At 68.2% G+C, this 15,859-nt stretch overlaps 1 protein-coding gene across 5 annotated transcripts in view; it reads right to left on the bottom strand.

Annotated features, from left to right (window-relative positions):
• Positions 1-468: 468 nt before the first annotated feature.
• The window catches only part of LOC102462222 (G protein-coupled receptor kinase 5-like), a 37,313-nt gene continuing 21,922 nt past the window's right edge, over positions 469-15,859 (bottom strand). For 3 of the 5 annotated variants that reach the window (XM_075911044.2, XM_075911045.2, XM_075911043.2), the window contains exons 3-16: positions 12,905-13,017; positions 8,204-8,281; positions 7,845-7,945; positions 7,648-7,740; positions 7,505-7,568; positions 6,895-7,035; positions 6,486-6,676; positions 5,930-5,967; positions 5,437-5,526; positions 5,130-5,338; positions 4,643-4,780; positions 4,359-4,496; positions 3,737-3,868; positions 469-3,397 (exon numbers count right to left, since the gene is read on the bottom strand). In XM_075911044.2, the coding sequence (XP_075767159.2) occupies positions 3,278-3,397; positions 3,737-3,868; positions 4,359-4,496; positions 4,643-4,780; positions 5,130-5,338; positions 5,437-5,526; positions 5,930-5,967; positions 6,486-6,676; positions 6,895-7,035; positions 7,505-7,568; positions 7,648-7,740; positions 7,845-7,945; positions 8,204-8,281; positions 12,905-13,017 (1,646 nt within the window). In that variant the 3' untranslated portion in view covers positions 469-3,277. The remainder of the gene's footprint in view (positions 3,398-3,736; positions 3,869-4,358; positions 4,497-4,642; positions 4,781-5,129; positions 5,339-5,436; positions 5,527-5,929; positions 5,968-6,485; positions 6,677-6,894; positions 7,036-7,504; positions 7,569-7,647; positions 7,741-7,844; positions 7,946-8,203; positions 8,282-12,904; positions 13,018-15,859) is intronic. The other 2 variants (XR_016348023.1, XR_012897993.2) reach the window with 2 other exon arrangements.

The raw sequence follows: 15,859 nt of genomic DNA, 5'->3' as shown, positions 1-15,859 counted from the left end.
TGAAGTTCGGTTCTGTGCACCCCTTACTGTATGGCTTTGACAGCCCAGGGTGGCTGAGAAGTGAGGCAGGAAGTATCCTACGCACACACAGCGTTCATAACGCCAGGGGAAGGTGCGCTGTGTTACTTGTGGGGCACAAAACCTAAATATTCCTGTAGAGCTGGAAGGTACAAGGAAGGGCACAATCCAAAAAATAAAAATTGACCATGCATGTAATTTCAGTGGTTTACAAAATGGAAGGGGGGGGGGGGGGGAGAGAGAAGAGAGGGGAAAAAAGAAAACCATCCTAAAATATAATCCTGTAATTAAATTACAAATTAGAAAGTTGTAAAAGCTTGCTACAAAAATACAGCGGAGTAAGAGACGTTCTCCTTGGCCAGGATAAAGTGACATCCATTTCTTCCTCTGAGCAGTTGGATTTTTGTTTAAAATTCCCCCTAAAAATATCCCTGAAACACAGATGTGTAAAAGTCACCCCAGGGCTTGGAGCACCAATTTAGCTTTAAAATGTACATCCAGGCATTCACCAGACAAGTATTTACAAACCTTTTACAAATGTACAAACCCAAGGGAATACACCAGAGCTAGGAATTTACAGTGTAAAAAATCCAAAGCCTGTGGCTGCTGGAAGGAAAATACAAAACCGCAGGTGTCCTTTGGCAGGGGGATACAGTCTCCTTTGGAATCCCAGGGCTGATCGCTGGCACAGCCCGCACGGAGCAATTTAACAAACCCCGCAGCCATGGCCCGCGACGCCGGTGTCCTCTCTGCTGAGACACCAGTGGCGATTATGTTCAAGCAACTTTCTCTGCCCAGGCCCAGGATCTTGGTCCATTCTTCCAAAAGGCCAAGCAGGAATGAATTGGGGATCTCGGCTGCTGCTCCAGGAACAGGCGACAGCACCTGAACCAATGCTACCCGCTTCATTTATACCACAGGCATCAAGCTGGGTTTTTCAGAGGGACGCTCATACCACGGCCCGATTCACGTGGTGCTAAAGGCAGCGTCTCACCGACCGTAACAAGCATTCGGATCAGCGTGAACAAGTGCCAGTGAAAAACTCCTGGGCTGGTTTTACACCCTCCTCCTGCCGCCTCTGCGACCCGGGGCGGTGAAACAGGCCACCACCAAGCTGCCTCATTCCTCCGGCCACGCTGGCCAGCGTGTGTGGGCAGGAGCACGGCCCCTGCTTGCAGCCACTGTGGGTCAGTTACTGCTGGAGCCAAAGCAGCCAGGGATCGGGGGAGCGGGGGGTTAAAATTCAGGTTGAGGCTGCCAAGCAGCCTAGAGGCTTTAGACACTGTCCTGACAGGTTTGCGCTGCCAGCCAAACCGCTTGCCAAGACCAGGGCAAAGAGATCTGCACCAGCCCCGGCCAAATCCAAACCCCACCCGCCCCCAGGCACCCTCCCCTCCTACCTTTCCGCAGGACCAGCTTTTTCCTGCTGTCCAAGCCCCTGGCCTGCCTTTAGCCTTGGCTCCCCCTGCAGCGAGCCCTTCCCTCGGGCAGCCTGCGTCGTGCCTGGCACCGCTCGTGTGACGACCCAGAACCAGCCTGCAGGAACCAGGCGCCCCGCCGCGCCCCGCGGCTCCCTCCCGCCCCCCAGGGAGCAGCAAGGCGGCAGGTCGGCTCCTCTCCGCCTGGCCGCGCGGGCGTCCGTTACTGCAGCCCCAGCTCCTAGGGCCCGTTGTACCAGAGAAACCTTTGCAGAGGGTCCTGCTGGAGGCGATGGACCCGGGGGTGGGGGGATAGCAGGGGGCCCCTGCTGCAGCTCGTGAGGTCAGTAGCACCAGGCCTGGCTGGGGGCTCCTTTCCCTGCCCAGCCTTAGGGAGTCGTGACACCAGCCCCGGGACAAGAGGCACCCAGGCTGCGTTCAGGTTGCGCTGAAGTCTGAGCGCCCGGGCTCGGTGCCGTGGGGCTCGGGCTGGGCGGGGCCCATGGCAGGTTCACCCTCCCCTGCAGGTTCCACCTGCTGGGCCCGACGGTCACGTTAGCACCAAAACCACGGAGAGCCGATGGGGGCCTGGCACGAGGCCCGAACAATACGAGGATGGCCCAAGCCAGGCCTGCCCCAGGCCCCTGCCAGCCCCGCACGCCAAGGCCACCTGCCAGCCCTGCCCCAGGCCCCTGCCAGCCCCGCACGCCAAGGCCACCTGCCAGCCCTGCCCCAGGCCCCTGCCAGCCCCGCACGCCACGGCCACCTGCCACGCAACTCTGGGGGCAGCTCCCTGCAAGCCCTTCCCCACCCCGGGGCCCATGGCCAGACGCTCCCCTGGGGGGTTGGAGGGTCTTGCTCTCACCTTGAGGCCAGGCTATGGGCCCGGGGTTGTAGGTGGCTACACACTAGGCAGGGGCCGGCGGGGCAGATTCTGCAGGACACACACTTGGAGAAGGGAAGGGCAGGGCAGCGAGCCGGGGGTGGGAGGAGGGGGGGTTGGGGCACCGGGCTCTTCCCTGCGTCTCCCCAACAAGCAGGTGGGGGTGCAACAGCCTGGTGGCCTTTGTGACCCCCAAGCCCCACTCTGTTGCTAGGGGGCCTGACTGCCACCCCAGCCTGGGCTCCACTGCTACTCGGCCGCTGACACTAGCCCCACACTGGGGCCCCCCACTCCCAGCCCAGCTGGTGCCCCCAACGCCGGGGGTGGCAGCCAGGGGGAGAGGTCAGTTCCCTGCACTTTGCCTGCACTTCGGCCATTTCTGTCCTTGAGCAGGCCTGGCCCCGGGGGGCAGGAGGGGGGGGCCTGGGCCTGCTCTCGGGGCTGCGGCTGGACCAGGAAAGACCCCCAGTGGGACGTAAAGGAGCAGAGCAGATGCCCCGCGCACCCCTGAGCACCCCCGAGAGGGCAAGGCCAGCGGCGAGCACCCTCTGGCCAGCCGCGCCCAGGCAGGACGTGCGGGGGGGAGGGGGGCAGATCGAGGGCAGCTGAGACAGGCCCCCGCTGCGAGGAAGCTGCTGGCGACGACCTGCAGCGACACCGCCCGTGTGCACCCAGCAGCGCGAGGGCGGCTCCCTTGTGCGCCCGGTCCGGCACACAGCCGTGCCAGGGTCCTCCCGGGCAGCGCCCTGCGGCTGAGGTACGGCGTGTGCATCCAGGGGGCTGTCCAGGGTGGCTGCATCTTGCCCCTGGGCCCGGCCGGGCAGGCGAGGAAGCCGGCCCTCACCCCAGCGCTGGCTCCCGGGGCCCGTCCCCGGCGCCGCTGTGAAGGCAATGGCGGCAGCTCCACGCCCGCCCGCGGTGGCTCGACCGGAGCAGGGTCTCCGTGGCGGCGGCGGGGTCAGGACGGCGCCTGCGCCGTGGCCCGGCCAGGGCAGGCGGAGTGGGCGGCCGGCGGATGCGAGTTCACGCTGGCGCTGAGGTTGGAGCGGGCGCTGGTGCTGATGGTGTAGTCAGCCGGCTGCGGGGGAGAGAGTCTGAGCCACAGGCGGCCCCACGAGAGGCCTGGGCAGGCCACGGGGCAGGGGCTCAGCAGGGCAGGGGAGGAGGTCTCAGGGCTGCCCGCACGCCCAAGCCCGTCCAGGGCCGGTTGAGGGGGTCACTGGGCCAGCCCCAGCTCCCTTGTGCCACGGCCTGGCCCGCTGGTCTGAGGGGGCTTCCCGGGCCGTAGTGGGGCAGAGCCAGCCTTGTGAATGCAGGTGGGGGGCTGGCCAGACTCCACGCGGAGGGAGAGGGGGCACCCAGCAGGGCCAGGGTCCCCGTCTCAGGATCAGTGGGGCAGGGCAGAGTGAGGCCTTACGTGGCGCCGGAAGAGCCGCTGCAGCAGGCTGCGCTTGGGGGGCTCGGGGAGCTGCTTCCAGTCCAGGTCCGGGGAGCGTGTCCCGTTGGGGCCAAACAGGTTCAGGTCCTTGAAGCACTCCGTCTCGATCATCTGGGGAGAGGCGCAGCGGGGACAGCTCAGTGGGGCCTGCTCCTTGGGGAGGGCCGTTCCTGTGGGTCTAGGAGCAGGGTGCTGGCCAGGCCGCGCACCCTGGGGTACCAGCACCCTGGCGCCAGCAAGATGTGGGGCAGACTCAGCCCCTGGGGCAACGATCCCGCTAATTTTTTCCAATCTATGTGCGGAATAAATGTTCTATGCACGTGGGGCCGTGCACCACCAGGAGACGCACATGCGGCCAGCTGGGGGCGCCCTGCAATCAGCCGGGCGGCGTTTGAATCTCCCCAGGGCAGCTGCAGGCCCGAGGCCCGGACCCCAGCACTTTGTCTGGTGGGGAGTAGCAGACCCTGGCCAGGGGGCCCAGCTGCCCACGGCCCGTCCAGGGAGGCGTCTGCGCACCTCACGGGCCCCTTCTTCCTCTGGGAAAGCAGACAGGCTGGAGCCAGACCCAGGCGTGCGGGGGCAGCTCACCCCCCCCCGGTACCTCATTCTGCCAGGGGATGGAGACGCTGCCCGTGGCGAACTTGGCGTAGAAGTCGTTGTCCGTTTGGTCCAGGTTGACGCCCTTGACGGTGGAGAACTGCTCGATGTCCAGCACGTCCTTGCAGTACACGGCTCGGGGCTGCGGGGCCACAGAGAGCGCTGAGTGTGGCCCCGGCCCTGCCCCCCCCCAGGGCTCACTCCCTTGGTGCTACAGGCCCCTCAGGCTCACCCACCCCCACTGGAGGGGCAGCCCCCCCGCCTGGCCGCGTTTCCCGCCCCCCTTACATCAGGCACAAACAACGGCTTGACGACCCCGGCCTCCAGGCGCTTGAAGTTGATGGTCCGGAAGAAGGGATGCTGCTTCACCGGGGCGGCCCCGTCCGCCCCACAGCCCAGTCGCTGCTTCGGGTCCTTGGCCAGAAGCTGGGGAGACAAGGCCCCGGGGTCATGGGGGTGCCGGCTGCACCACGGCACAGGGGCCAGCAGGGACCCAGGCGCCGTCTCCACCACCCGGAGGAGTCTGCGCCGGGACGGGGGCCCCGCCAGACCCCCAGAGGGCCGGGCCCCGCCCGGGTCGCTCACACGCTAGACTCCAGCGGCTCCACTCGCCCCATCCCCGAGGGGCCAGGGCTGCGCCTGCAGGGCAAACCCGACAGTGCCACCCCCGGCCCTCGCAAGCCCCTCCCCACGAGGCAGCGCTCAGCCCCGGGCGTAGGGCGGCAGAGCCCCGGCTGGGAGGAGACCCCCACCTCCGGCGGACCCGGCGGCTCACCATGCGGCAGATGGCCTGGGCGTCCGGGCTGAACTTGTCAGAGTAGGACTCCTGCTCCTCCTGCACCCGCTTCTCCACCTCCTCCCGCTTCACCCGCTCCTTGCGGGCGCGGAAGGGCGCCTGCCCCGCGATCATCTCGTAGATCAGGCAGCCCAGCCCCCACCAGTCCGGGCTGAAGGTGTAGTGCTCGTTGTTAATCACCTCCGGCGCTGGGGGCGAGAGCAGGGGGCAGCCCTCAGACAAGCCCCCTCGGGGGCCGCTTGCCAGCCCCCCAGCCCCAGCAAGGCTCCCCTGCCCCGACACCTACCCATGTAGCCGACCGTCCCGACTCGGCCCCGGGTCGTCTCCCCCTCCGGGATCTGAAGGGCCAGCCCCAGGTCCGAGATGCGGAGGTGTCCTGCAGCGGGGAGGGGGAAATGGGCAGGCTCCGTGGCAGGGCCCTGGCGGGGGCTCCCCCCACCTCCCTTCAGCATGCAGCCCGGGGAGGAGGAAACGGGGGCTCTGTGCCGGGAGCGCGCCACGGCTCGCCCAAGGGGAGAGAGCTCCAGTCCTGCTCGCCACGTCGCCCCCTCCCCCCGAGCCACGGTGAAATGCAGCCACTTCTGGGGAGAGAGCAGCAGCTTGAGGCCGGGGGTGGGCCCAGCCCCCCAACACAGCCTGCAGCAGCCGGCCCTGGGAGCCCACACAGCGAGGAGAGCCAGAGCCACAGAGGGGCCCAGCTGGGCTCCTGCACCCACCATCCTGGAGGGGGCTGCAGACTCGGGTGTCGTCCCTCCCACTCCCCGGCGCTCCCCACTCACCGTCGTCGTCCAGCAGGATATTCTCCGGCTTCAGATCCCTGGGGAGGAGAGGCAGCCCCAGCTCAGCACGGAACAACCGGAGCAGCCCCAGCGCAGCCCCGTCCTCCCCGCTTCTGCCGTGCGGTGCCCGCCGGCTCAGCTGGGCGCCTGTCGCCCGTCAGGCACCTCTGCTCAGGCTGGTGCCACTAACTGGCAGGAGCTGCCCTGCCTGGGGTGCACGTCCCAGGCTGCTGCCCCTCAGGGAAGAGGGAGGGCCCATCGTGCCAGGTGTCCGGGGAAAGCCGGGGCCCAGCAGCCCTGTGGCTAGGCTGCACGAAGCCCCAGGGGGCACACGGAGCCTGGAAGAACAAGCACAGGGCGGCACGCACAGCGTCCTGCCCAGTCCTCGGCACAGGGAGGGAGAGAGAGACACGGGGGGGGGGGGAGAGGGACGGATCCGGGGTCATCTCCTGCCCGCGCGAGCGAGTGCTCAGTAGCGGGAGACAGCTCACGGCTCTGGGGAGCGGCCCGCAGGCCCGGCCCACTGGAGAGGGGAGAGGCCCGGCCCCCCGCGCACCTGTAGACAATGCCCTCCCGGTGCAGGTGCTGCAGCCCGCAGCAGATCTCGGCGGCGTAGACGGTGACGCGCTCGTCCTCGAAGCCAGGGTTGCCCATGTTGTAGATGTGGAACTTGAGGTCGCCCCCGTTCATGAGCGTCAGCACCAGGCAGAGCGCGTCCTTCGTCTCGTAGGCGTAGGCCAGGCTGACCTGCCAGAGCGCCCCACCCGGCAGGTCAGAGCCCCGCGCCCAGGCTGCCCCCCACCACGGCAGCACAGGGTTGGATGGGTTGCATGGACCGGAGGGCAGGGGGAGCAGGGCACCCGAGATCCCACGACACCCCCTTCTGCGTGGCCCAAACCCACGGGACGCCTCCCTCCCGCCACCCCGGGGGCCCCCTCAGCCCAGCCCGCGGGAGCGTGACTCACCACAAACCTGCTGTTGACCTTCTCCAGGATCTGCTTCTCGTTCAGGGCCATGGCCTCCCCCTTCCGCTTCTTGATCCGCTTCTTCTCCAGCTTCTTGCAGGCGTACATCTTGCCGGTGGCCCGCACCTGGCAGGCGCAGACCTGGCGGGACACGGCGCCGCGTGAGGGTGCTGGGAAGGGCAGCGCCGGGGTCAGGGCCTGCCAGAGGCTCAGCCAGAGGCCCGGCTCTTCCTGGAGAGCCCCATTCCGAGCCCACCTGGGTGAGGGGGCCCTGGCCGGCAGCAAAGGGACTCGCCTGCTCCCCTCGCCCCTGCCAAGCGCCGCAGAGCCCCCAGCCCATCAACTCAGCCACAAGCGGAGGAGGGAGCCCCAGACCCCCCGTGCTGGGCAGGGACAGACAGCGCCCTCAGCCCAGGCCTGGGCCCGCACCCCGCACGCCGGCCCCTCGGCCCTCGTTCCTGGGTTGGCCCCGCTCAGCCAGCCTGGCCCGGAGACCAGGGCCTCCCCGGCTGGCTGCGTCTCCCAGGCGGGCGCGGCTGCCATCGTCTTGCGCCGAGGCTCGCGGGGGGAACCAGCCCTGTGCAGCCCCCCTCGGGCGGGGCCGCCCTACCTCTCCGAAGCCGCCCTTGCCCAGGATGCGGTACTGCCGGAAGGTGTCCTTGGTCACCGACTGCCTGCAACGACAAAGCCACGAGGCGCGTCTAAGGCCCACGCATCCGCCTGCAGCCGGGCGCCGCCGGGCGGGTCGCTCACCTCTCCAGGAACTTCCACTGCAGGAAGCGGTCGAAGTACATGCTGCCCCGGTAGTCGGCGAAGGGCGCGCTGCTCAGGTACTCGTGCAGAGGGCTGGGGGAGAGAAGGGGCCGTGAGCGCCGCTCCCCCGCAGGGGATGCTGCCCACCACGGGCCAGGCTGCCCCAGGCCGGGGGCCGCTCCAGGCCCAGCACTCACTGCAGGCAGTTGCTGAAGAGGTCTCTGCAGGCGCTTTTCTGCAGGTTCTCCCGGCACTGGGTCATGAGGGTCGGGCTGATTTCCGGCACGTAGTCCGGGGACTGAGGGGAGAGGAGAGCGTGGCCGGTGTGAGCCCGGCTAGCGTCCCCAGCCCAGCCGGCTCCCCCGGGGACTCTCACCAGCCCGGCTGAGCCGTGGGTCAGATCGTGGGAGATCCCAGCTCTACGCCCTGCACCCCGACTAGCCCAACCCGGGCAGCGGACCAGAGCCAGGGGCCGAGCCTGCTCTCCGGCCAACCTGCAGCTCCGCCCCCTGCCCGTCTCCTTCCCCTTGGGCTCCCCAGCCGGGCACAGACTCACCTCGGTTTTGAAGAACCTCCGGACGATCGTCTCGCCCATCTCCTTGCGCCGCTCATCCGGGGAGAGCTCGTAGTCGGTCTGGGCGGGACAGAAAGGGGCCTCAGGGCTGGACGGGCCACGGGCCAACAGCCAGGCGCTCCTGGCTCCAACCCAACAGGGCTGGCCCGGAGCCGTGCGGCCCGCCCCGAGCCAAGGGCAAAGCAGGGCTCTGCCATGTCGTCGCGGCACCAACGCCAAAGGGCGCAGGGGGCATCAAGGCCGCTGCTGACGTCACCCCGAGGAGCACGCTGGCGGAGGAACCGCTGCCGAGCGCTGGCCACGGCTCCCGGACGCCTGGCGCGACCACCCAGACGTGCAGCCCGCGCCCCCCTCCACCCTGCAGGCCACACGCTGCCCTGGATCCAGGGGGACCGGCCCTGAGCTGGCCAGCAACGTTACAGAACCAGCTGCACAGGGATTTCTGCCCGGGAGCAGCCCTGCCCGTCCTCTCGCGCCCTTGTGCTGGAGCTCTGCCGAGACCCCGCTCGGGCACCGGCCCCCTTGCCAGCTGGGCCTTGCCTGCCAGCATCTCCTGCGGGATGTTCTCAGTGCTGCACCGGGCCCTGCCCCTGGGCACTTCCCTAACAGCCCTGCTGTGGCTGCCGTCCGTGGGACCGGCCCCGTGCTTGGCATCCGGACTGCGAGCCCCTCGGGGGCCCGACTGCACTGACCTGCCTGCTGGCCACGACCTGCCTCCTGGGACCCTGCCCCTCACGCAGAGCAGCCAGCCCTGGACTCCCCCTCCCCTCCCTGCAGGGCCGCTCTCTGGACAGGCAGGAAGCTGGCTTGGGGGGCGCGGGGGGCAGGGGCGGGGACAGCCAGCAACAAATGTTCCCACCCCCCCGTGAAACCAAAGGTGCAGCCGTACGGATGCTGGAGCCATGTGGAGCCGGGCACCGGCCCAGGAACTGCACGGCGCTTGGGGGACAGCTCGGGGGAGTCACCCCACTCGCGGCGAGGCCTCCCCGACACGGCTCCGGGGCAGGGGCGAGCGAGTGCAGAACCCGCCTTGGTTTCCACACCCCCGCTGTCCACCCGGCGCCGGGCTGGAGCCGACTCTGCCAGGGCCGCGCAGGACGCGCGTTCGGAAGGCCGGGCCCATTCCCAGCCCAGATGGCGAGCGACTGGAGCATTCGAACACCCCCCTCCAGTCTCTGCGGGCCGGCCCCCCCGCAGCGCCCTCTGCCCCCCTTGTGCCTGGACAGGGAGCCCCTGGGGCAGATCGTCTGCTCCCTCCGGCGCTAACCCCCACAGGAGCACACAGGCGGGGGGTGGGGAGGCCCAGACCGGGCGGGGGGCAGGCCTTTTGGCCAAACATTCATTCAAAGCCAACTGGCCTTCCTCTGCCTCCCGGCCTCCTTCCCCCCTCGCTCCGCACGCCCCCCCCCCCCCCCCCCCCCGGCCTTCCTCCGCCTCCCGGCCTCCTTCCCCCCTCGCTCCGCACGCCCCCCCCCCCCCGGCCTTCCTCCGCCTCCCGGCCTCCTTCCCCCCTCCCCCCGCCCCCCCCCTCCGCCCCGCCCCCCACCCCGGCCTGCATCCCGGCCTCCTTCCCCCCTCGCTCCTCCTCCCCTCCTCCCCCCTTCCGCACCCCCCCCCCCCCCCCCCCCCGGCCTTCCTCCGCCTCCCGGCCTCCTTCCCCCCTCGCTCCGCACCCCCCCCCCGGCCTTCCTCCGCCTCCCGGCCTCCTTCCCCCCCCCCCCCCCCCTGCATCCCGGCCTTCCTCCGCCTCCCGGCCTCCTTCCCCCCCCTCCCCCCCCCCCCCCGACCTTCCTCCGCCTCCCGGCCTCCTTCCCCCCTCCTGCCCTCCCCCCCCCTTCCCCCCCCCCGCCCCCCCCCGGCCTTCCTCCGCCTCCCGGCCTCCTTCCCCCCCCCCCCCGGCCTTCCTCGACCCCCCCGGCCTCCTTCCCCCCTCGCTCCGCACGGCTCCCCCCCGGCCTCCTTCCCCCTCGCTCCGCGCAGGGCGCTCTGCCGCTTGCCCCTCGAGGTCAGTACTTCGCCTCCCTCCAAGAGCCAGGCCCTGCTGCTCCCCGGCCAGGACTTGGGAGCTCGGCGGGCACCAGGCGCCGGAGGAAACGGGCTCGGTCCCAGCTCAAGGCTGTGTCGCAGGCGAAGGGTCGTTTCCAGCGCGGGGTCAGAATCCAGGACCCTGACGCTGGCCAAGCCCCAGGTCTCTGGTCGGGGGCTGGGCCGGCAGCCAGGCAGGGAGCCGCACAGCAAGTGCCCGCCCGGGTCCGGCCGCCTTGGGCAGGAAGGAGGGAAATAGGCTTGGAGGAGCCGGCATAGCGGGGATGCCTCCGGGGTCGCCCTCATTCTCAAGTGACAGCTGTTTGCCTTCGCCGCTGGACCGCGGCCACGAGCAACAAAGCGGCTGGAACGTCCCACGCCTGCCCCGGCTGGCCCTGAGCTACAGCACTGCCGGGGGCTCTGGCGGGGGCGTAAAGCACTGGGGGCTTGATCCCTGGGTGCACTTGGCTGGGACAGGGAGGGCACTTGGCTCTTACAGCCCCACCACGCCGGGTGCCCTCCGCAGCCCTACTTTATGGGCGGGAAACTCAGGCACCGGTCGGCTAAGTGACAGGACCCAGGATCACACAGTGAGTGGGTGGCAGAGCGGGAAATAAAACTCGGTGGCTGCACACCTGCGCTAGCCACAGGAAACGGAGCCCAGGAGTCCGGACTTCCCACCCTCTCCGTGAACCTACTAGCCTAGTTCTGCTCCTGCAGCTGGGGCAGCATCCAGCCCCCCCGCCGTGCCGCTCTGACCACTAGACCCCACTCCCCTCCCAGAGCCCGGGACAACACCCAGCAGTCCTGACTCCCAGCCCGCTGCTCTAACCACTAGACTCCACCTCACTGGGGAGGTGAGCCTGCAAGGTCAGCAGCTCTCACAGCCCCAGGCTGAAGTCCCAGGCGGGTGAAGAACAGGGACAAAATTTCACCAGGACTCCAGTGACAACGCCCGCCCCGTTCTAACGGGTGAAACGCGGAGGAGAAGGGTCGCAGACACAGCAGAGGTCACGAAGGGGGAGCCAGGGCAGAGCAGGCGTGGAGGGCGAGCGCACACGCACGACCCGCCACGCGCTCAGCCCACGCCAGAGGCAGGAGCTGGAACATCCTGCAGAAATGTTCGAGCTGGAGACAAAAGGGTGATCGGGGGGGAGACAGAACAGCCCTGTTGGTACAGACTTTGCTGCAGCTCTGCACCTATCACCATCACTTTGGCTGGAGGAGATTCCTTTAATTGACTTGGATGGGCAAGACATTTTTTTAAGTCTTCCGTAAGCGCAAAGAGCTTCGCACAAACCGGCGATTGTTTTTCGGGCATGTGTTTCCCATTAAGCCCCCGCACGACTGGCTCAGCCGCTCTGCTGCATCAAGACGATGCAAAGGAAGAAAAACGCTTGTTTTCATCCACCAGCGTGAACTGCTGGCAGGACCGGCCGCTTCCCTCAGCGCGGAGCGAGATTTTCCCCTGACCCAAACCAAATGGGACTCGGCAAACGCCTCTCAGTTTGAAGGGCAAAAGCTCCCTGGGTTACATAAACAGTTCGGTAACGGGAAACACAGATCACTTGGGGCGGCTGACGTTTCCTATTAACCCGCATCTCCAGGCCCCTGCTGGAATGCCAAGCGCCTACGAGCAGATGCACGTGGATTGCAGATCACAACCTCAAGTTCACTGGTGAAAAAAACAAGCCCAAAGCTCCAGAGCCAGAGGGACACACGATCCTGCTGCGCAAATCCTGCCTCCGGAACCAGGAAACGATCCCAGGGAAAACAAAAAGCCTTTGAAAAGGCTCCGGCTTTATTCCCCCCAAAGGGCCGACGGAAGCGACGCGTTAGCTGGATGGAATTTTTGCTCCACTGCCTTCGAAAGGGCCGTGCTGCAAGGCCAGCAGGACCCCAGTGCGGACGATGCTCTCTGGCTACCCCATTTTCTCCGGTCTAAGGAGCCACCTGGGCACCTAACGAGCCATGGGAAGGGAAACAACGTGGGCAGAGGCCGGTGGCCTCTCCCAGGTGGGACGCTCTGGAAGGTCTGTAGGCCGCTGTCTACCAGGCATCGGAGCAGCCGGGCAGAAGCTTGGAACCCTCGTCGGCAGAGACGTTCTCCACGGCCCCGGTTCAACCGGACGGGTCTGACCGACGCATGAGGCCACCCAAAGTCCTGCCAACGGGGCCCCACCACCCTGCTGCAGAATTCACCAGGACGGGTCAATCTCACACCCCAGGAGGTGCCCGAGCAACCTCCAGTCCCTAAGGCACCGGGCGGGTTTTCTGGCGCAGGGCATGTGTTCCCGAGGGACGACCAGCTCCTGGAGAGACCCAGGAGAGCCAACGCCACGTGGGAATTCCCACCCCATCGAGCACGCCCGGCAAAGCCAGCGCCCCAGCAGCAAGCCCCCGGGAGCGACCATCCGGAAACCCGCTCTCGGTCCTGCTGGTGGACGTCTGGGGTCTTTCCCCCACCTGCCACTCGCCACATTCCTCCTCCACCCCGAGGCAGCAAACCCAGGGCTCCCAACACGCTGCATTGCGGCCGCATCCCCTGCCATCAGCACCAGCAGGCCACGGCGATCGCCCCAAGCCTAGCGCAGCGTTCGCCCCGCCCCTGCCCCGGGCGCACCCGAGCGCCTGGCTGGCGGCGAGTGGGCGTCTTACCACAGCGTCCTGGAAGCGGATGCAGCGCAGCAGCTCCAGCCGCCTCTCGCAGAACTGCCGGAAGAGCAACCGGCCGATGGGCTGCTGGTCGCACAGGCTGTCGTAGTCCCGCTCTGGAAGGGAGAGCAAAGCAGGCAGTGGGCCCGTCTGCCGGCGTAGCAGCCCCTTGGGGGCCCTCCCAGCCCAGACCCCCCAAAGCTCGGCCCCGCGGCTTCCGGCCTCCGAGCGCGGCAGCAGCCAACCCAACCGCGGGCGAGCGTCACTGCCCGGCCCTGGAGCGGCGCGTTCCAACGCCGATTCTCACGACCCGGGCGAAGGCAACTGCTGATGCCGCAACCCCCGACAACGGGACAGGAGCGTGGGCTCGGGGGAGGGGCTGAGGGGAGGCTTTGGGGAGCAGGAGGGGCTCTGGCTTTGGGGTGGTGGTGCTGTAACCTGGCCGTATTGCATGCTGTGGGATTCCCTTGTGTATTGGCCGGGGCCAGGCCGACCCTGTTCCCAGACAGGGACAAAGGAAAGAGGCGGGGGTAGGGCCGGGAGCTGAGCTAGTCTCGGCTGGGCTAGGGGGAGTGAAGAGGTTTTGGACCAAGGAAGGGGGTGAAGCCCCTTCCCCCCACAGGAACAAGGCCACTTGCCCTGGCTCCTGCGCTGACATGGCTCCGATGCTGCGCGGTGTCTCCAAGAAGCAATAAAACCTTCTAGCTACTGGCCGGCGGAGTCTCCCCTCTGGCTGCGGACGGGGCGCAGGGTGGGGGCGTCCCGACGCGTCGTCACGGGGTCAGGGCTGGGGCGGGAGGTGCATCTCTCGAGTGACTCCTGCCTCCCCTGGTGCCGCAGACCCTGCTGCCCCCAGAAGCAGCCGGCAGCCGGTTCCCAGCCCATGGGTGTGCAGAGCTGCTGCTCAGGGCAAGGGCAGTGCGGGGAGCCCCGTGCCTCCCCTCCCCCAGGAGCCAGGCCTGCTGCCGGCTGCTTCTGGGGTGCAAGAGAGGCAGGGAGCTGCCTCAGCCCCCTGCACTGCTCACCTGACCCCCTGCAGCCACGAGCCCAGCGCCCGGCCCCGGGCCGCAGCCTGTCAAAGCGGCTGCTCTGACGCCCCGCGCCCGCCCGGAGAGCCTCGGGAGCTGGCAGCGGTGGGCACGGGGAGCGCTGCCCCGGCTGGGGCTAACGGGTAACTCGGGGCTAATCCAGGGGGGAGGGGAGCTACGGGCTCTTCCCAGGCCACAGAGCCTCTGGACTGGGCTCATGAGCCATACGGGCCGGTGGCCACTGGGGAAGGCTCTGGAAGCAGGAAGCTGCTGCCCCAGCCAGAAGAGCAGAGCAGCCGCACGTCACTGCGCTGGAGACAGGCAGCGGGTACGCTAGGCAGGGGGAGGCGTGGCCTTCCCAAACCACCAGCCTGGCCCCGCCCCCAGAACACCTGCTGTAGGTGCGCTGGGGGCGGAGCATTGATGCCCCCAGCGCCCTCTCCCTGTGCTCCGGAGCCATGCATCACTCCCCTCCCGTGGTGCGGGGGTGGGGGTGGCTCCCGTGGGGGGTGCTAGGCGGAGCTAGGGGCTGGCCCCCCCCACCCACTGCCCACGCCCTGCTGCGCCTGTTTTAGCTCAAGTCCCTGGGGCGGATGCTGCACAGCGTGGCTGGGATTTCTAGGGGACCAGCTCCCCAGAACAGCGTGCGCCCTCCCTCAGGGAGCCCCCTCCACAGCCACCTGCACCCCCAAATACCCCAGTGGCCTCTGACGTCCCAGCGCGTCTGGGTGCTCAGCCAGGCCGTCTCCCCCACGCCCCCGGGGTCTCACGGCTCCCTGCTGGGCAGCGGGACGGGGGCCTGGCCACACAGCGCGTTCCAGGCCGAAGCCCCCACAGTGCCAGCTGTGTGTTCCAGCAAGACAAGACGGCGCGTTTCCTTCCCCCCGCGCCACTCCTCCCTCGGAGCTGGGAACAGGCCCCGGCTCCCCGACCCGCATTCCCAGGCCCTGTGAACACAGCAGGACGGCCGAGCAGGCGCTGGGGGAGAGTCTGACGTCTCCGAGGGAGCCTGGGAGAAGGACACGCTTATCTTGGACGCTGCTTCCCCCAAGCGTGCCGGCCCAGCCCCCTCTGGCTCAGAGCCGCCAAACGCCCCGCGGCTTGGGGACAGGGGCTGAGCGGAGCAGCACCATCTCCGCGGGTGGCGGGGGGGCAGAGGCGTAGCAGGGACTGGGCGCGAGCCAGGAACCAGCTGTCCCAGCTCACGCTGCGCTTCGGCCTTTAAGCGTAATAAGCGCCTGCCAGCTCGTAAAGGCAGAGCCGCGCCGGGGGCGAGCGCTGACCCCGCTGCAGCTCCCGCCCTTACTGACGGAGCGATGAGTGGAGGGGAATTCCATCGACTAGTCGCTGAGCGGATTAAACGCCACTGAACACCCTACGCCCAGCCTGCGAGGGACGGACCAGGTCTGCTCCTAGCGGGGCTGCTCCAGCAAGTCCCCAGCTGCCGAGGGTCACTCTGAGCCAGGGGAAGAGGCCCCCAGACCTCGGGGTGGACACACCCCAGCTGCCTCCAAGTCCCTCTGTGCTCCATGTGGAGATCGGCCCTGCCGGGGAGCGGGGCCTCAGCTGCCTTTGAACCTGCTGCCGGGAGCTTCCCTGGGATCCAGTCGTCACTCCTGGAGTGAAACTCCCCCGGCCGTGTCCTGCCCCCGGCCCTCTGCCAGCTGGGAGACGCCCTGGCACAGCGGAGCTGCGTGTTCTCAGCCGGGCCAGGCACCTCCCAGAGGAAATCTTCCCAGGGCGGCCAGCAGCTGTGCAGCCAGGGCTAAACCCACAAGCCTCTCGTGCCTGCGTCTGGCCGGCCGCTGCGCAGGCTCCCCCGAGCCAGGCGGGAGGCGCCCGAGGCCAGCTGGAGGGGAAGGCTGCACCCCGGAGGCTGGCCAAGCCCAGGGTGTTGAGTCCTGGTGCCCAGGCGCAGCTCCCACGAGCC

This window comes from Pelodiscus sinensis, chromosome 28, assembly GCF_052426305.1.
Source record: "Pelodiscus sinensis isolate ZL-2025 chromosome 28, ASM5242630v1, whole genome shotgun sequence".
NCBI classification, from domain to species: Eukaryota; Metazoa; Chordata; order Testudines; family Trionychidae; genus Pelodiscus; species Pelodiscus sinensis.
This window is presented reverse-complemented; position numbering and strand designations above follow the sequence as displayed.